The 19,778-nt window shown below is 37.2% G+C and overlaps 2 protein-coding genes across 5 annotated transcripts; one reads left to right on the top strand and one right to left on the bottom strand.

Annotated features, from left to right (window-relative positions):
* Positions 1 to 170: 170 nt before the first annotated feature.
* LOC141843773 (uncharacterized) lies at positions 171 to 4,049 on the top strand. Of its 3 annotated transcripts, none has more exons than XM_074731805.1 (5): positions 171 to 298; positions 382 to 744; positions 2,160 to 2,281; positions 2,659 to 2,861; positions 3,626 to 4,049. In XM_074731805.1, the coding sequence occupies exons 2-4, from the start codon at positions 444 to 446 to the stop codon at positions 2,824 to 2,826; spliced, it is 591 nt and encodes a 196-aa protein (XP_074587906.1). In that variant the 5' UTR covers positions 171 to 298; positions 382 to 443; the 3' UTR covers positions 2,827 to 2,861; positions 3,626 to 4,049. The 3 variants fall into 3 exon arrangements, with proteins under 3 accessions (XP_074587906.1, XP_074587908.1, XP_074587907.1); XM_074731807.1 differs by having other exon boundaries at positions 3,633 to 4,049; XM_074731806.1 differs by having other exon boundaries at positions 172 to 298; positions 444 to 744.
* Positions 4,050 to 5,299: 1,250 nt separating this feature from the next.
* Positions 5,300 to 10,729, bottom strand: LOC141843767 (sorting nexin 2A-like). Of its 2 annotated transcripts, XR_012603066.1 has the most exons (6): positions 9,587 to 10,729; positions 7,713 to 7,922; positions 7,345 to 7,605; positions 6,502 to 6,588; positions 5,479 to 5,617; positions 5,300 to 5,401 (listed from the first exon to the last, which is right to left on the bottom strand). XR_012603066.1 is itself a non-coding variant. In XM_074731797.1 (5 exons), the coding sequence occupies exons 1-5, from the start codon at positions 10,655 to 10,657 to the stop codon at positions 5,537 to 5,539; spliced, it is 1,710 nt and encodes a 569-aa protein (XP_074587898.1). In that variant the 5' UTR covers positions 10,658 to 10,729; the 3' UTR covers positions 5,379 to 5,536. The 2 variants fall into 2 exon arrangements, 1 of the variants encoding a protein (XP_074587898.1); XM_074731797.1 differs by having other exon boundaries at positions 5,379 to 5,617.
* Positions 10,730 to 19,778: the final 9,049 nt, after the last annotated feature.

The raw sequence follows: 19,778 nt of genomic DNA on the forward strand, positions 1-19,778 counted from the left end.
AATAAGTACGTTTTTGATAAAAACAAAAGTTAGATGAGTTTTTAGATATTTTTAAAAGTTGAATGCCCTCTTTAGTAAATTGCGCAAGTATTTATAATTTTAAGTGTAAATATATGAATTTCCAGGGGCGTTCTTGTATAAAACTGGTTTTGCAGTGCGCAGTGGGCTTTCTTAGGGCTACTTGGGGCTCCGCTCTTGCCGCCGCCGACTGGTGGGCGACTGCGCCATTGATAAGCTTCTTCTTCAAAGCTGTGACCGAGGATTTCCTTCCGTTTGGTGATTTCTGTTTCGTGCATTGGTGAGTGGTATTGAAGGATTCCTATCTTTCCAATCTATCTGATACGCAGATTCAATTCTTCACTCGAAATGGATGTCGCGTAGGGATCGAAATAATCGTGCGATTGCTAGTGCTTTTACTGATCTATCTCGGGGCAATCATCCAGATGGCTGTCGGCGGTGCTTTAAGGAACACCCTTCGCCTTGCCTCTGCTCGATGTCTCTGCGCGCTTCCGCTACTGTCGCGCAGTAAAGGTTCTTGTTTTTCTTCTTTACCGATTACTTCCCCCAGCGCGCTTGCTCCGAGTGTTTTCATCGGGAACCAACTGAGATCGAACTTCCAAAAGGAGTTTTTTTCGACTTCGACGGGTGGCTCTACACCTTTTAGCAACATGACTGAAACAAGATTTCCGAAGAGGAGGCCGGGGACGAAGCCTCGGAAGAAAAGGGCAAGCCTTCGACCTCGAGGTATGCGGCTTCCAGTTCTGGGCATGCATCTCTTTTCCATACATATGTTGTTTCAATCGTGCATTCTAAGCTTTGCTTATGGAATATGTTATCAATTCTGAATCACATTTTTGATGAAGTTTGGTGTTACTGAGTTCCTGAGGCTAGTGTGCTTTGAGACTTCGAATTTTTAATGCTATATTAGAATTTTGATTTCTAATTAGGATATTCTTTTAAGGATTGGTCGTATGCATAATAATCTTAGGCTCTGATTACTTGGATGGAAGATACTAAGGAAATGAACAAAAAGATTTACATAGATGGTGGAGCTCCATTTATAATTTCTTGAGCTTTTCCCTCCTCTCCCTCATATATTCCATCCAAGGAATTAGATCCTTATAGTTCTATTTAAAAACAGCAACAACAACAACCAAACCTTATCCCACTAGGTGGGATAGTTCTATTTAAATGATAATTCAAAATATTTACTTGATAATTATTCTTGACTAATATTTCCTTTCAAGCTGGATCACATTTTGTGCCCTTAACACTAAGTGGGTTCTGCCTTTCTTGTTTTGTTTGATTTTACCTGTTGACTTTGACAGTTTTCAATGTAAGAGGATACCTACTGTCTGTTTAGCAGTTCAAATGTTTGACTTTTCTCATTTTGATTATAATTCTGAGAGAGATCTTGTCATAGTATGACTTGGATATTTCTGGATTTTTGCTTTTTAGCAGCAATTGCTCTGTCCTCATAATTCAGGGCATTGAACCTAAACAAGTTGATAGAAAGATTTAACAGTAAACAAAAGATATATTATGCACTTTAGCCTGGATACTAGAAATTTCCCATATTATTATGACTTCTTTTGTCATCATACTAAATTATAATGAGAAGATAAGTTTTATTATTGATGATGGATTGAAAACCATATGCTATTGTTTCTACTTATCTTCTTTTGGTATGGGCATTGCAGTGTGTTCTTGTTTCTTGTTTCATAGTAGTTTGTCCGCGTGGTACTGAAAGAAGGAACTATATTTTATGTTTTTGGCTGATCTATGCATAAACTATAGTCTATACAACATAATTAGTCTTTTGGATTATGTCATTACGAGAGTGATGGTTATGTTATGTTTCTAGATGATTGACCAGACCAAAGTTCATAAGTGAGCATATAGCTCACATAAAGTTTTGTAATGTTAAAGCTTCTTCCCCCACTTTGTACATCCAAGCCATGTGTTCTATGTGAACTTATCTGTCTGGTGTTTTTTGTCCTTTAATAACTTCTAGTGCCTAGCTGATTGCAAGCCATCATTTTGCTAGAGCCTTAATTTCATTTAAAATGTTGCTTTCTTTATCCTACATCCCACAAGCATTTCAGTCTATTAGTCTGCTTCCACTCTTTGCATATATGATATGTCAAAAAAATGTTCAGGCCCTTATGCTTGGGTACAATATGTGCCGGGAGAACCGATTCCCAGAAGTAGACCAAATGAAGGCAGCGTGCAGGGAAGGAACAGGAAGAAGCGCATCAGGCAACGGAAGGCATTTATATTGGTATCGCCATTGCACTTGTGATTTTAGCTTGCGAATTTCACTTTCGGTTTATGCTTCTTCTTTTCCCCCTTTGTGAGTAGTTTGGTTATGGAGTTTGAAGGGATTAAAATATGATTTCAATCCATGTTCATCTGAAGAAAAAGAAAATTCAATCCATGCAGGGCAATACTTGTGCTCTTCTGTTTCTTTTGATATGTAATTTATTTGTTCTCCAGTGTCTACCAGCTTTCTGCATTCCTATGGTTAAGTATGATTTCACTAGTTAACTTAAATTCATCTGCTCCAGTTTGCTATGGATTTTATGATTCATTTGCAACTATGACAAGGCCTAAACTTGTGTTATTTCTCACCTGTGGATACCGTTTTTCGCCTTATAGTCCGAAAAGAAGAAGCGCAAAGCTCAATATGCTGCATTTAGGAAAAAGAGAGACATGGAGAGGATTCAAAGAAAGATGTCTGCAGTGGCCAGGGAGAAAGATTGGGCTGAAAGGTTGATAGAACTACAGAATCTTGAGGAGAAGAAAAAGGCTGCTGCAATGGCATGACGAAGAGTTTTAGGACAACTATCTGCTTACTGCAGGTACATTTAGTCATTTCCGGTCTTTTCGCTAATGTTTTCTAAATGTTGTCGACTTGAGATTCATATTGCGAATCGTTTTGGCGTACAGATAAAAATTGAATTCTACTTTATAACAACAATTGGGTACATGGATATTGGGTTTGTCTTAGTTAGGTTGACCGACTTAAAACTGTAGGTCGCCCTAAAAATCTAAAAGATCCATTTCAACACACTCTAAGACTCCTATATAATTCTAGGACACCTTCTAACTTAGCATTGTATTTGTTCTAGCCCCAAAAAAGATACTTTAGGGCTACCTACACTAAACATAGGTAGATCTTGATACACAATTAGGTGCTAACGTGGCTTCATGATTACTTTTACCTAAATGCTTATTACTATTTTGTATCCAAAAATCAAAAGATATAGTTTAGATGTGTTTGGGTCGGCTTCAAGCTTGACGCTTCACCGAGATGAAAGTTCGAAGTCGCTTTATGCTCGTTCTTTAAATGCTTCGATCAAATAGTATAGATGAGTCTCAACTATTTGATTTAAACTTGTGGTTGAATACGAAAACTACATGATTAAGCCCACGGGAGGAACTAACAGATAGTGTAATAGTCCATATTAGATCGATCTATAAATAAGTTTCGTATGAAATCGTATATGATCAAATTGAATCATATAGATCTTTTCATGTCCAATACTTGTTGAAGCTATATTGTTTTATAATGTGAATCTCGATACATCATATTATACTTCCATGCTTAACTTGTTCAGTTCAGATTGCAGGTTGGGAATTTCTCGCCATCTTCATCGAGGAGGGGTTGTTTACTCTCTTCTTAGTTTTAGAGATGTTTCTTTAGCTCTGGATGTGGAGGATACCTTTGAATCCCAATTCAATGAAGATCTACATTGCACTTGATATAAGAAATCAGAACTTTGTCAGAAAAGTTGTTTTTCGTTCTGATCAAATTGTTCATGCAAAATTCTTCTTTTGAAGGAATAATAGTGGGATGCATTGTAAAATCGCAATTGTGATGCATCTCCTCAATTGAGTTCCTAGCAAAATTGCTTCTAAATCCTTTTCGAGTTGTCGATTAATAGAAGATTGAGTATCGATGGTATTTGTTCTTAGAATTGTCCTATATTTAAGGATGTGTAAAAATTTAATTAAATTGAATAAATAGATGGAATTTAAAATTTTAATTTGATTATTTTAAAATTTTAATTATTTTTTAAAAAAATTGATTAATTCAATTATTTCATTCGATTTTGATTTTAAAAATTTTTATTTGATTAAATTAAATAAATTATATTAATTAAAATAAAAAATTGTTTTTAAATTTTTAAATAAATAAATTTATAAAATCTTTATTAATTTTTTATAATATTTAAAAATTTTAATTATTTTAATTAATTTGATAAAAATTAAATTAATTAATATTTTATCAATTTGATTTATTTAATTTTTATTTAAAAATTTAATCAATTTAATTCAATTTAATTTTGATTAATTCAATTTGATTTTAATTAAATATTCATTGTTATAAAAGATCAATTTGATAATTGATTGAATTAATATAATTTAATTGATTCAATTTGTTAAAAAAAATTAATGCATTTATTTAATTAGTTCGATTCAATTGATTTCATTATTAATTAATTATTTTTTTATAATTCAAATATACAACTCTTCTAATTGATTAATTCTAGAGTTAACTAATTTAGTCTTATGAAAAATTTTATCAATCATCAAAATAAATCAAGAAAAACAAATGATAAATCATTTCACAATCAATATTATAAGATTATTTTCATTTTTGAGATTTTTGTACTCCTTAATTAGAACCCCTAAAGGGTCTGAATATAGGACTTATGCTCTTATAGATTCTTTAAACTCCTTGAGCGATGTAGCTACATAGATCAATGTAATCAATTATGTCTCACCTAAAAGTTAATTGGTAACTTTCCATTTTGTTCCACAATATACCGTAATTAAAAATCAATTTATAAATATTTAATTAACTACAAAAGTATCAATTTATAAATATTTAATTAACTACAAAAGTATCTTATCGTTACACCATAACCCCAAGCGCAATCGGTTAGCCATCCTTATTGTTATTAGAGGTGTCAATAGTTTAAGCCACGCAATTGGAACTATCTAAGGGTTTAACTTAACAAGAGTCTAGGTCCAATGATTGATGCTAAATTAGAAATTTAAAAAAAAACATTAATATGGCTTAAAATAATATTGAGACTTTAAGATATAAAACAAATTTATGAATATTACATGTAGGTTTTATTTTTAGATATCTTACTTCTAAAATGGAAATACTCATTTTGTTTTTTTGTAAATCATTGTGAAATAAAATTCATTTTCAAGACAAATTTAGATGGTTAAAGTTTCACAACGGAATATTAATATTATTTAAAGAATAGAAAAAAAACCTTTTTAAAATATTAGTAGAATAAGGTTCCACGAGCAGTACCTGAACCCAATTTCTGATGAGCAAATAATGAAACTTGAAAGCGTTGGCAAAAACATTTTTATATTCCTGTGATCGAATAGGCAAAGGAGAAAATTTTAGTTTGCATTCAAAATCATAAGATTCAAGTAAGTGACTATAAATACTTAAGACAACTGCGACTTGACGATGACGACGACGACGACGACAATGGCGAACTAGAATCTAATTGTTGCCTCTTGCATAGCTGCTTGTCTCTTCGGCGACGGTTGCCCAGACATTGGCGATCTTTTCAGAATACCCGACCTGGTCAAGAAGAACAAGAATGCAGATCAGAAGATGTTGTTTTCCTTAAATTAGCACACACATAGCAAAGATCTATCCAGGTGGTGCTAAACTGTGAATGTGAAAACTGAAGGCATAGATGCAAAATTCTATCCTGATAAGTAGTTCAGCTGCTCCGATCCGCGGGTCAAAATCGGAGTTCAACTGAGATGCTTTTATCCTTTCAACCATTAACCAGGCAATCCAGTCTGGTTTTAAAAACATTACTAGGAAGAAATCTCATGCTACTTCGTAGCCGAGCATCGGATATCGACACTCGACATGGAAACTCAAGTAGACACATGGTATCTCTAATGATCAACATGTAAGGATTTTTCTAATATGTTGTGATTATTAAAAGGATTTTGGGAATGTAAGGAAGTAATAATGTAATGGAAAATGAAATGGATAAAAGAAAATTACACAATGAGAGGTAAGATGCTAAGTGAAACACATCGATAATAAATTTGGAGGAATCGGCTCTAAAAATCATCGAATATGAATCAAGAATTAGAATGAATTGAATGGTGAAAGTATTTTAATGTAATTCCATTCATAGTAACGATATGCAAGACATAGCAGTTGTGGGTGATACTCCATTTGAAACGGTAGAACAAGGAGCATATTTAGTATTTGTTTCACTATTTAAAAAAAACAAGAAAACATATTCACAAAAAATGAAGTGCCTGTTCTTTATAAACTTTATCCTAGAATTGATGTATGTGGAACCCCAACATCAAGTGAAAGCAAAAATTTCAATTGACTTGATGGAGATATTATTTGCTGGAATTGTAACTAGAACATGCTGGACAAAATTTCCATCTATAGATTATGCGATTGTCACATTGTAAGAGAGTGAGAATTACCTGATTTATTACAAATCCTTTCAGCATGCCGAGGAAATCATCCTTCCTTTCTTGGTCTAGTCTATCGAGTTCATTCCGATTGTTTTCCTGGATAGACAAGAATTAGCAAAGCATGTAGTTTATTATTAGGACCATCATAAATGAATAGTCAGTGTCAAAGTAACAAGTGTTCAAATTATGGAATAAATTCTCCAACTGACATTTAAATTTTTTATCTCAAAATCACAGAAGATTTAAATGCATTATTCATAGTCATCTTTAAGACCTATCCTGTTTTGCATTGATACTAAATGAGCTCAATCAGTCATATATACCTCCTCCGATTATGCATATACAATATGTTAATCGATGGTAGAACTCGGTTGACAAATGTTAGCTTAAGAGGAGAATAACTTCAAAACTATATAAAAAAGAAGTTTTTGACCTAGTAGAATTAAAGTTGAATATATGGTATCTCAGCAATAAAAAATGAACTGAAGGAAAATTGAATGGGAAAGAGTTTTAAGTATCCTAGATTTACTATTCAGCAAGATAGAGATATTATGAAAATATCACTACCAGAATAAAGGATAGTTAAAAAGGAGACAATGTGATGAAGTCCTATGTGATCGTTATTTCCTTTCATCTAAAATTATCCAATTAATGTCTTTCTTATGGAAATGGGAAATTGAAATATTGTGACAGCCATAGGGCATAAAGACAAATATCACATCTGGTAGCAAGGATGAGAAAAAATAAAACCAAGTGAAATGAGAAAGCGCAGTTAAGTGTTCCTAGATATGAAGACATTCACACATTAGAATGTATTCAATGATGGCACATTATTAGGGAGTTTGACAATACCTTTATCCTCTCATACTCTCTTATTGCACAACTTTTAGCATCCTCGGTAACTTTTATTGTTTCTCTTAGCTCCTCTACCTTGCGCAATCTTGATCTATCACCACCGAAAATCTTGGAGGATGCAGCTTCAAGTTTGTCAATCCTTGTACTTAATGTAGTCAAATCTGACATTAAGGTTTGTATAGTCAACAGAGCACTGGCTCTCTCTGAGAAGGCATTGTTCACAGCAAGCATCAACCCTAGATATTCATGCAATGTGTCCTGTCATAGGATATTTCCAAATAAGTATTCAGAACATCAAAAGAACATGCAGTAGTGTGTCTACATTAAGATAAATGAAGTCAACTAGCTAACTTTTTAAGGAGTACCAGATGTTTCACAGTTTGAGCATTTAATTCACGATACAATCTGCTGGCTTTTACAGCAGCAGTTGCAACATTTTTGGTATCAGCAGTTGGTATTCTCTGAGAGTTGTATATCCCTTGGTCGGTCTCAAACTTTGCTAGTTTGATGAATGCCAAACCCATTTCTCCCATTGTTTCACCAACATCTTGTTGTGCATTAACAAGGGCTTCAGCCTGCCAAAGAAATTTGTCACAAATGAGAATGTCAGAAGAGTAAAACTCAAAGATGAAACAATTGTGACTCTTCAAAAGTACGGACATGGTGTGGGAACCATCATTATGATGACCCAAACTGTTTTGGTAAATTACAAAACCAACAGTAGACACACATGTAAAGCCCATAAGTTCAGCGATACTCAATCCATTGCAATATCATTTAAAATATGAAGTGGTCAGGTTATAGAGTCATCATTACTGTTCTACTTTAAAGAAGAAAGCATAACAAAATCTTGCATTGCAAGCACATTGTGTTGTTGCAATAAATTATAAAAAAATATGGACTCAGAGATCCCTGTCACCTTCCAGCTATTACCCTGATACACCCTACCCTTAAAAGGAGATATGTTTTCTTTCTCACAAAAGAAAAGTTTCTACCTTCTCAAATCTTGAAGGAGAAATTATTCGCCCACAACAACTAGGATAAACTACATGTCAGCAGATAACTGGTCAGCTTTATCATTAGTAAAACCACATCATCTGCTTATCTTATGAGTTCTAGGAATTTGAGATGAAATCCTGGCAACTATTTACTGAAAAGTAGAACTGTTGTAACTCATCTTTCCACTATTTGTAGTTGAATCACTCTATGAGTTGTGACACGATATCTAGTCTTTTGGCATTTGTAGATGTATTTGAATGTGTTATATCTCGGGAAAGAATGTGTAAATGCCAATAAGAAGGTTTTAAAATAGATTTAAGCCAGCCTAACATTATTGTAATGAGTTCCAAGTTTTAGTTGAAACTAAAAGGGATAGAAAGTATATCTATTCAGTCTTCCATAAAATAGAGCTTGCAGTTAATAAGGTGACTGTTTCTCCAACAAGCCTTTCATACTCAATGAAAATATCAATGTGAATAGCAATGATATGCCCCTCGAGATATTCATTCCAATAGGATCTGGCTATCATCTACCAGTAAGAAAGAATCCAACCAAGCGGGTACAATTTTATATCATAAAGGAAGTAAAAGAAAAAACAGGAATGCATGGTTGTACAAAATACCATTAATTGCTCATGTGCTAGAATACTTTATTTTGATCTAATTCATAAAATGGTTATTCCAATTAATTTCAACATGAGCATATTATGTAAAATTTTATGATATACGTTTCTTTTGAAAAGATTCCATTAATACAATTATTAATGTATTAATATAGGAACTGAGATATCAAAAAATTAGTATGCAGCATTATAGTAATATAGTTACTATTATAAATTTTTTTACAGAAATGATTGTAGGACTATTCATCCAAATTAAATAAGGTAAGTTTGCTAGCAAAATTTTCACTTTTGATTCTAGACTTGGCAATATGCCCTTCTATTGAATAAGGTGTATGGTTTCATTCAAAAACTATTCATCATAAACCTCATACAACCCTCTAGCAGGCCACTAGAATCCCCGGACGGTAGACGACATTGTGATATTTTGTATATCCATATCTGAAACCCATCAACCCCAGCATTATGGTTCATGTTCACATTCAATTCCTATGACTTCAGTGAACACACTGAGCAGATCAAATAATCTAGTCTAAATGATTTTCTCTAATTTTGATATGGAAAATCACCTTTCAGTTATTCAGTGCAAAAACAATTTTTTTGACATAATTCTTAACACACCTGCTGTGAAGCACAGCTGAGCTGCAATTCAAGATCCTGCATCTTCTCCTTTTTCGACAAGAACTCCTTGTCTTCCTCCACCAACAATGGTTTCACCCCTCCCCATTCGATAGTCACTGCCTGCTTCAACTCTTTGAATATCCTCAGCAAGTCTCTGCCTCCCTTTGCTGGCTGCACCACCTCCTGTGGCGCAACCTGCGCAGCTGCCCCCTCTCCAAACAGCTGCTTCGGCAGTCTCACCGCCCCATCCAGCATCCTCGAAGCCACATCAGTGGTCGTCGGCAATGGCAGCTTCCCCTTCGCCTGCAGGAACAGCCTAAGCTCATCGCTCCTCCCGATCACCGGGTGCTCCGCGAGCCGCCACAGGTACTTCTCGAGAGCCGACCGCCGCTGCTCCACGAATTCGTTCTTCTGCATCACCTGGCTCTCAACCACACTCTTATCCGGCCTCGGGGGGATAAAAAAACCCCGGTAGCCCTCCGCCAGCCTATCGGCGAGAGTGACAACGTCCCGGAACCGGCGCCGCACGCTAAACTCAACAGGCTCCGATTCTCCGTCCCCGTTAGCCGCAGAACCGAAGCGCATTCGAGTAGCGATCAGATATGTGAAGTAGGCCCCACCGCCGGGGACGAGCGAGTTCGCGGTCTCCTGCTCCTTGTACGGATCGGAGACGGAGATTTTGAGGTAGTCCGACTTCGCTGCGCGGGTGGATCTGGGGGAGGAGTCTCGGCGGAGCAAGGATCCATTATCAGCGCCATTGTCGTCGTCGCCGTTCTGCGAGTCGAAGGGACTAAAGACGATGTCCGCATAGGAAGGAGGATCTAGGAAAGAAGAAGCCGTGGACGGTGCGGGATCCCCGCCGTCGCCGGAGGCGGTGGAGGAAAGAGGGAAGTGCAGGGCGGAAGGGGGAGAGAGGAGTGTGTCCCCGTCGGAGGAGGCGGAAATGGCGGCGGGGAGAGAGGATACAGCAGAGTGGAAGGCGGCGGACGGCGCGTCGGAGAGCGCGAGGCTCTCCATCTCTTCTCTCTCCAGAGGCGAATCGAAGCCGACGGCGACCTCCGGTCCCATCATCGCCGCGTTATCGCCGTGATATTCCCAAATTAAGGAATGAACCAAACGAAATCGGAGAAGAATCGCCGGAGGAGGAAGCGATCGGAAGGAAGCGCAGACTGCGCGCCGGCGGTGAGGATAAGGGACGCAGGTGTCACGTCGGTCACGTGGCCTGCACGTGACTGCTGGTGAGTCGTGGGGTCGGGGATGGCGGGCGTGGCGTTTCCTAGACGGTTAATTCGGTCCGACTCGATATGTCAAATCACATTCGACTCCACCCATTTTCGCACTCGTCCAGCCATTGGCAGACGCAAGGTAGGGGCTATCTAGTAGGAGCGGGTCTTAACTCGGGTAGCATTCTGTTGCTTGTTTGTGTTCGCACGAGTTTCAACTGATTTCTGATTGGAAGAAGAAACGTGTCTCATGCCGGGCCCAGAAAAAATAACCAATAATTATCGAGCCAGAAGGATGTGGGCCCCTGGAGTCTAGGTTGTTTCTTCATCCTTGCATATCTATTGTTCGACAAAATGCTTTAGACAGGACGATATCTATAAGACAAGGTAAAAAGATGTAAATTAAAGGCTAATTATAAAATCTTACTGTTTTAATTAGTTAACAAGGATTTAAAAAATTAATTCATATTTAATTTAACTATTATCTTTAATTAAGTATGATTAAGATTAATCAATTAAATTTTAAATTTTAATTGAGCTAAGTAGGTTGAAATCCAAATCTAAAAATTGACCCATTTAATCAACGCATTTAAGTAGTGGATTCGGATCCGGTTTAATGTAAACCCGTTAACCCGTTAAGAAGTTTTAAAGTCGCATGATCATGATCTTCTGCCGAGCTCGCGATTCCTTTTCCTCTTCTTCTTTCAATCGCGCAATCGCACTCAGCTGAGGGCGCTACGGTGGTCGCCGGCGACCAGGAGCTCCGGCCGACGGATCCGATTCTTGCCGGGGATGGCTAGGATTCTGTCGGGTGGCAGTGATCGTTGCGATGCGAACAAGGGAGTGCGGAGTTGAGGGAAGAGCGATCGGTAAGTGGAATTCCTAATTTTGTGGTGGATTTTGTTGAGATTTTATTCAGATCTTCAAGTTGTTTGAGCTCCCCGATTATTGAAAATAGATCGATCAATCGGTGGAGTGACGACAACCTTGACCGAGAAGGAAGTGTTGGTGCAGTTTGCACTAATGGTCAAACTTAAGTTTTGATGAATGACAAATAAGTTAAAGTTAGGTTTGTTGTGGGTTTAACCTCTTTACCAAGTGTGCAGGGTTGAAAGACTTAGGACCAGACACCAGGCTAAACTCCAGGATGGTTGAGTCCTGGCGAGAAGTCCAATTGGGTCCGCGGAGCCTGATAACTGGCCGAAGACCAAGTTGGTTGAGACTTGGCAGAAAGATCAGGATGGTTAAGCCTTGGCAGGAAGTCCTGGTGGGTTAAGAAGTCAAGTAGAGCTGCATGAGGTAAGTGAGGTAAGTCACTAGAGGAGCGAACCAGTGAGGACGAGTCCAATTTTGGACTTTAGGCGCGGTCCAACTTAGACCCACTTAGGTGATCTAAGTTGAGTCCTGGTTAGATCCTGGTCTGAATTGACAGGATCTAATTAATTTTGAATATTCTATATTTTAGTATATATTATTTTATAGAGTTTATTTGATATATGAACTAAATTAATTTTGCAAATAAACTCTATAAAATTAATCTTAATTATTATTCATTTTGTAAATCTGAAATTAAGGAGGATAAAATTAAAGAGCATGAATATTCATTTTATTTATTATTATCTATTTTATTAAATGATAAAATTATTCATATAAAAATAATATATATATATATATTATTTGAATTATCTTTTGATCCTGGATAAGATAAACTGCAATGTGTGGATCAAGTTTTGTATTTTTTTTAAACATTTACAGATCTAGATAAACTCATTAGTGTCTATATAAAGCTTCGGTCAGTGCATGAATAACACAACTTCGATCAACGTCATTCTTCTGCAGCAGCCCGAGCTTTGACACGACTACGTCAAACTTCTGCCGGAGATCACCCCCAACATCCAAGCTCATCCAGATTTTTCTATTGTTGGGTAACAAAAAGTTTTTTTTAATATTTATTGTTTTCACTTATTTAAAAGTTAAAAGTGTGGGGTTGTCACACTTTTTCTTATTGTATTCGCCTACTCTACTAGAGTTTTTTTCTAGTAGAGAGATTTAGTGGATTGCCCACAGGAAAGGTCCAAGGGACCTGGGCCTTCGAGTAGGAGTTGTCGACGGCTCCGAACGAAGTAAAATCTTCGTGTTGACTTGTCATTTATTTTATTTTTATTTTTTTCACTGTGCATGATTTTTCGAGAAAAACTAAAAGTCACGTGATTCACCCCCCCCTCTCACGTGTACTCGATCCTACAGGAAGAATCAGAGTTGGGTTTCTAGGGCGCATCAGATCTGAGGTAGTCTTCTGAATCCGGTTAGATTCTTGTTGCCATGACAGATCCTATGCTTGTTTGGGATGTTCAAATTTCAGAATTTTGGATTTCTGTTCTGTTGCGTTCGGTGAGATTGGAATTGATCTATTCTAGGGTGAGTTCCATGTATTTGATTCTGTTAGAATGAGTTGATCTGTTTGGGAATCGGTTGGAGTGATATGGCTTGTTAGGGATTGATCTGTGGAGGTGTTGTGTTGTTGGAATTCGGTGGAACTAGGGTTAGTTTGTGATCTGTTTCTTCCGGATGAGGTGTTGTTGTTTTGTTTCTTTCGGTAGCTTTGAATCTGGTTGGGGCTAGGTGTGGATTATAGGTGATCTGGTTGTAACAATTGGATTATAGATCTAATTGGATTTGGGTTAGGTCAATTTTAAATCCGGTTGAGGTTAGAGGTGGAGTAAGATAAGTTAAGTGGGGGATTGATTTTGTTGTAAAATTTAATGTATAATTGTATTAGTTAGCAGATATTATATTTTATTTGTAGGACCTTGATTGGTTGATTCCACGACATACGAGGTTTATATTTTTTGGGGGTTCTTATATCGACATTTGTTTTATCAGGTGGGTAATCTCTGTATTTGGTCATTACAGAGTAAATTCTTTTCTAGTGCATGATATCATTCATCATTGTGGTTGATTGGATATCTTAGTCATACTACTGTTGATTCTATATTTGCACTTGATTTCGATTGATCTCATGTGACATCTATATTGTTGCTTGTACGAACACTTTGCTATCTAAGTTGAATGTTGTTGATTATCTCTGGTTTATGATACCTGTGATCAGTTAAGATCCTATTACTTATGCATGTTGATTTAGTATAGTAAAATATTGGTTATTGTTGCTTGATCATCACATCATATAGAGTGCGATGTGATGATTGTAATTCTCAATGTTGTGGGTAAATCATCATTGGTAGTTAGCCTGGTAGTGGCAAGTTATAGAATAGGTGATTAGGAATTCCCTATTCATTGAACCATTAAGGGATGGTGGTTGTATGACCTGATCGCAACCGAGTCAATGTCCTGTGTCCTAGTCACCGCAGAGAAGTGGTACTCAGAGACAAGTATGGGGTACAGGCATTGGCCATAGGATGCAGTTATACATTGTTACTTATTGATTTGTCACCAAGCTACTTTATGTGGTGTTGGATTTATGGAGTGTGATGTCGGACACCCCCAGCGTCATATACATGTGAGTACTGTATACTTGGTTTTTACTTGGTTGATGCATCCATATGACATTGTCATTTATACTGATTACTACATTTATGAGATTCATTATAGACCATATACTACCAGCAGGATTATTGCAGATATTCCTTTATTTGTAGTTCACTGTTGGTTCTGATCACCTATTGATTACTGTTATTCGTTTGTATATCCTTTACTCTCACATATATACTTTTGAGCATGCACTATTTATCTGATTAACCATTGAGTATTTTATACTTAATTACTACCCAGATCCTGAGATTTCTTTTTCTCCCTCCCCAGGTAGCAGATAGGGATATTGTTCTTTGAAGTTTGGAATTCTGCCAGCCTGCCCCCATTTCACAGCAGGAGAGTATTCATTGAATTTACTTCGTGGGATTTTGGATTTGTGTTCGTATCTGTGGATTTGTTGTTATATTTCTATTTACGGAGTTTCCATTATCGTGGACTTATGGAGTTTATATTTGTGGTGTGGATTTTCATTTGTACATTGTAAGTATGTTGTTGTGGATTGCTATATTAGATGCATGTGTTGGACTAGTGAGTGGCCGTGTGGGTCTTTATTATAATGTATCCAGAGATTTTGAATTGTTACAGAGGAGATGCTGTCCGAATTTTTTGGACCATCCATCTCTCGGGACGTGACAATATTAACATGAACTTGCTGAAACTCTTGGAGTTCATGGCGACTCGTATTATAGGCTATCTGATTGTTTCCGTTTATTGGATTTACAGTGGAATTGACATTTGATATGTGATACATCGGATAATGATAGATCCTTCAGCTCATCGAGCCCGACCATGTGATTTGATTCCACATCAACAGACTTGTTATCGAACTTTAGTATGCATGAACAATATAAAATTATAAACACTTATCGTGATTTCTTATCAATCTTCATCTTTGTGCTTGTTGTTTGAAAGACGATTACAAAATCAAATAGCCTTTTTATTCACGAACCAAATCCCTTAGCACTTCACTGGTTTAGGTGTTCTTTCTTGCAATAACTGATGTCCTTCATTTCGAGAAAAAGCCTTGGATGTACCCTTTAATAAAAGGGAGAGTAGTGGAGGGGGTAGACAACTGCATTGCAATTGCTTTCTGCAGTTGCAACTGCCACAGTCCCCCACTAGCAATATCTTCCACTCGTCCAAATCAAGTCACAAAGACTATATAAGAACATTCAATTCATACTAAAAAAAATGATTCGTGCTATAGTAAACATACTGAGTGATTAATATTAAGAAAGTTGTTACACTTTACATAACCGCTCTTCAAAACAAATTAGAGATATTAAGATTTTGCATTTATCATAGATTAAATAATTTATATCAATATGAATATCTCTAATCTCTCATAATAATTATTAAGTCAAGAACATGTTCAATACCTCAATTCAATATAATTATTCATAATTACATTTTATGTACTAAATAAAATTGGTCGACTATTGAATAAATATCAAAAATGTAAATCTACCTTTCTTCCTTTTTAGTTAGAATGCATTCATTTTAATCAGTCATTTTCTTAGTCATGTTCCATAGACTAACTCATCTATAGTTAATAGGATGCATGCTAAAGTAGCAGACCCTAAATAAAATTTTTAACCAGTGAATAAATGTCAAAGATGTAAATCTATCTTAACCTTCCTTTTCAGTTAGAACACATTCATTTTAATCAATTATTTTCTTAGTTATATTCTATAGATCAAATCATTCATAGTTAATATGATACATGATAAAATAGCAGACTCTAATTAAAATTTTAAGTAAATAGCTAAATAGTCACTCAGGATAAAATCGAGATTATCTTATAATCTCAAGAGTCTCACATAGTAGAAAAGCAGAGATTCATTTTACTACTACTCTTATTATCGTTATAGCACATGTGCATCTGCAATGATAGAGGTATCACATCGAGATATCAAATAATAAAGGTATCGAGTATCACATCGATATATTGCCCCTAATGATAGAGGTATCACATCGAGATGCTTTCGAGGGGGGTCCATCACTATCTACATGATCTACACGATGAAGCATCTCTTTTGTCAACTGTACGATGTAATGTGCCCTTCATAACACCCCCATATATGGTGTGCTACTTCATTGCGGTGTATCAGTAGTGATTGAACTAAGGTCCAAATCTTGTAATTATCCAGGATAGGAAATCCTATTGCTCAAGTATCCAGAATAATTTATCAAGTCTTCCAATGTGTCCTTCTAACTCCATAAGCAATATCATATACTATCTCCTCGATAACCTCCCTCAGCTTATTCCATAGCACATCGCAATGAGCCATACAAATTGAAATTAATAAAGTTAGTACAGAATCAACAAAAATCAGTAATAAAATCGACTTATTCAAATTCAAATTATGCATAGAACCAACACATAGAACACATAAGCAATTAAGAGGAAAAAATTCTTTGATTTTAAGAGTTCCAGTCCACTAGTACACTTAGGGGTGTCAAAAATGGACTCGACTTACCAACTGACCCAACCTAAAAAAAATCAGGTTAGAGTTGAGGGTTTTCGGGTTTGAGTTGGGGGTTTTGGATTGAATTAGATTCGGATGGGGTTCAAGTTGGGTTTGGGTTGACCCGGGTTGACTCAAATTTAATTTATTTTTTGTTTGAAACTTAGGATGTTTTATGTTTATCAATAGTAGAATGTTCTATGACAATGATTAAATATTAGGATAAAAGTAGAAAATTATCAAGGAATATAGAAAATAAAGGTTTTTTTTTTATCGGTCGGGTTATATGGGTTCGAGTTTGGGTTTAGAATTTTCGAGTTGAGTTCGAATCGAGTTGAAATTTTTTATAATATTTTTACTTTAACCCGATCCGACCCGACCCATCCAAATTGACACCCCTAGGTACACTGGACTGATCAACTGATGATAGCTCAATCGATTGATCAATTAACCACCAACTTTGGAAATTGGATCCCGAGTGGTCCGAGTGAACTTGAGTGTGTGACCGACTGCTCTCGAGCACCACTGCTCTTCGTCTACCCAAGTCTGATCAAGACAAATTCCTCATGTTGAAGTCGAGTATGAGTAGGTTCATCTTGGACAACTCGGCTAGCACACCCACTCGGTAGATCGTGTCACTCAAGTTTGAGCAGAGCCCGAGTGGGTTTTTAAAACACCCACTCGGCAACCTCGAGTCGCTTGATTCTTATCATCCCGAGTCAGAGAAGGGCAATGCAGACTCCTTGAGCCGTTCGAGTCCTAGTTGTGCTCTAATGCCCACTCGGCATGATGAATACTCACTCGGCATGCTGAAGACATACTCGGCATCCCAAGTTCGAGTTATTCTAGCTGAGTCTCAAGTGCATTTTCTAAGCGAAACCACCCAACAACACTCGGTTCGTGCTAGTATCACTCGGCTTTGTGCCATTATCACTCGGTTGTTTATATCGCACTACGTGTTGTCGAGTGTGCATTTTATTTATCAATCTTGCACTTGATTTTAATATAATGCATCCTTTTTCGAATTAACATGTATAAATGATTAATGTTTGAACATATATATTTTTTAACTGAGTTAGTTACGATGGAACAGAGTTGCAGAAAAAGAATATACATATTCTTTATTTCTTTGCAAAAATATCTTGTTTTACAATAATCGACTGACAATAAGAAATGCAAACATCGCATTGTTCATTTTACCTAGTATTCGATAAACATTTTCATGGTAATTATTGTAAACATGAAGGATAATGTTCATGCATTAATACTTTCACTGATGTTCACAGTAATGTGCATTTTCATGCTTCGATACCAATATTAAACTTTGATATGCATGAACAACATAAAATTATAAATACTTACCGTAATTCCTTATCGATCTTGTTCTTCTTCTCATTTATCATCTAAAGAATGATTACAAAATTGAATAGTCCTTCTTATTCACGAATCAAATCTCTTAGTACTTCATTTGTTTGAGTATTCTTTCTTGTAAGAACTGATGCCCTTCATTTCTCCTAAGCATAATCTCTAGAGTGTTTGACCCTGAATGTCCTTTGGACTTATAGAATGATAGGCCTTTCCAGAATTCCACCGTCGAAGTATCATCGGAGGTAGGGTAGCTTCGTCACTGCCATCCAATGAAGAGGCAATTATTTCTGTTCGATTAATTTAAATATCTAATTTTTACCATTAATTAATTTTGAATTTGCCTGGCGGATTCTGATTAACCTTACGTGACAGAGATAGTCAAAGGGGCGAGCTAATGTGTCAAGTTAGAAAGTCAATAGTCAACCTTGAGTAGACCAGCGCCTTCATCCCAACCTAAGCCGTCTCGGCTACTAGGTCACTCGACCACTCAGCCTCTCGGTCATATGACCACTCGGCCATCTCGACCACTCAATCTCTCGATCATACAACCCCTCGGTCTCTCGACCACTCCATCTCACTCGGGCATCCCGACCTGAGCTATCTTGGCTACTAGGTCACTCGGCCAATCAACCTCTCGATCATACGGTCACTCGGTCGTCTCAGCCATTCAGTTCCTTAGCCATATGACACCTCGATCTCTCAGCCACTCCATCTCACTCGGGCATCCCGACCTGAGCCGTCTCGACTAGTAGATCATTCGACCACTCAGTCTCTCGGTCATACGACCACTCAGTAGTCTCGACCACTCAGTCTCTCGGTCATACAACCCCTCGGTCTTTCGGCCATTCCATCTCACTTGGTCATCCCGACCTGAGCCATCTCGGCTACTAGGTCACTCGACTATTCAACCACTCAGCAACTTAGCAGCTTGACTCTCAGATGACTCAACTCCTCCACCACTCATTTCCTCCGAATCCCTCAGTTAAGTGCCCACTCGGTCCGCTCGATTTCTCCACACTTCATCTTAGCCACCGTCCTCGCCTCGAATAGAAACTGCTAAAATTCCTTAAGCGTGCGATGTTTGCCAAGGGGTAAGGGTGATTACTAGGTTGTTAGACCTGATTCCTTGGATCCTCTCGTGCCTGCGCATACAACAAAAGGTAAGAATAATTAGCAATGTCAAGCCACAGAGCGGTTACGAGGTTGGCAGACTTGGTCCTCCATGCGCCTCATGTGAAGACCCCATGTCAGCAACCCGCAAACTTGTTCCTCTCGGCTTCGGCAGATGTCTTCCCTCAGGTAGATGTGGAGGTTCCTTCCTCGTAAGTATATAAATCCTTTCACAGATATGAAAAATCTCTCTCAACATCTGCAACAACTTCATATACTTTCTCTTCTGCTTTCTATTCCACCAGTAACTTAATCTAGGAAATCTCTAACACTCATCTAACCCTCCTATTCAATCTTTCTTCAGGTCTCTTCACCAGCGGGAGCAGCTATGCATCAGTCGGATTTTAATTGACTGGTAGTTAACTGTCCACGACATCCAACTAGAACACCCCGAAACTTTCTAAATAACGAAGA

Source organism: Curcuma longa, chromosome 13 (assembly GCF_044706935.1).
Source record: "Curcuma longa cultivar G26 ecotype Majalengka, Jawa Barat chromosome 13, ITB_CL_G26_1.1, whole genome shotgun sequence".
Classification (NCBI taxonomy): Eukaryota; Viridiplantae; Streptophyta; class Magnoliopsida; order Zingiberales; family Zingiberaceae; genus Curcuma; species Curcuma longa.

Coding starts and splice junctions, on each gene's coding strand:
- LOC141843773 (XM_074731805.1), top strand. CDS start 444: ATGGCTGTCGGCGGTGCTTTAAGGAACACCCTTCGCCTTGCCTCTGCT. Junction 745..2,159: donor GGCAAGCCTTCGACCTCGAG/GTATGCGGCTTC, acceptor AAAAATGTTCAG/GCCCTTATGCTTGGGTACAA. Junction 2,282..2,658: donor AACGGAAGGCATTTATATTG/GTATCGCCATTG, acceptor TTCGCCTTATAG/TCCGAAAAGAAGAAGCGCAA.
- LOC141843767 (XM_074731797.1), bottom strand. CDS start 10,657: ATGATGGGACCGGAGGTCGCCGTCGGCTTCGATTCGCCTCTGGAGAGA. Junction 7,606..7,712: donor CTCAAACTGTGAAACATCTG/GTACTCCTTAAA, acceptor ATCCTATGACAG/GACACATTGCATGAATATCT. Junction 6,589..7,344: donor GAGAGTATGAGAGGATAAAG/GTATTGTCAAAC, acceptor TTGTCTATCCAG/GAAAACAATCGGAATGAACT.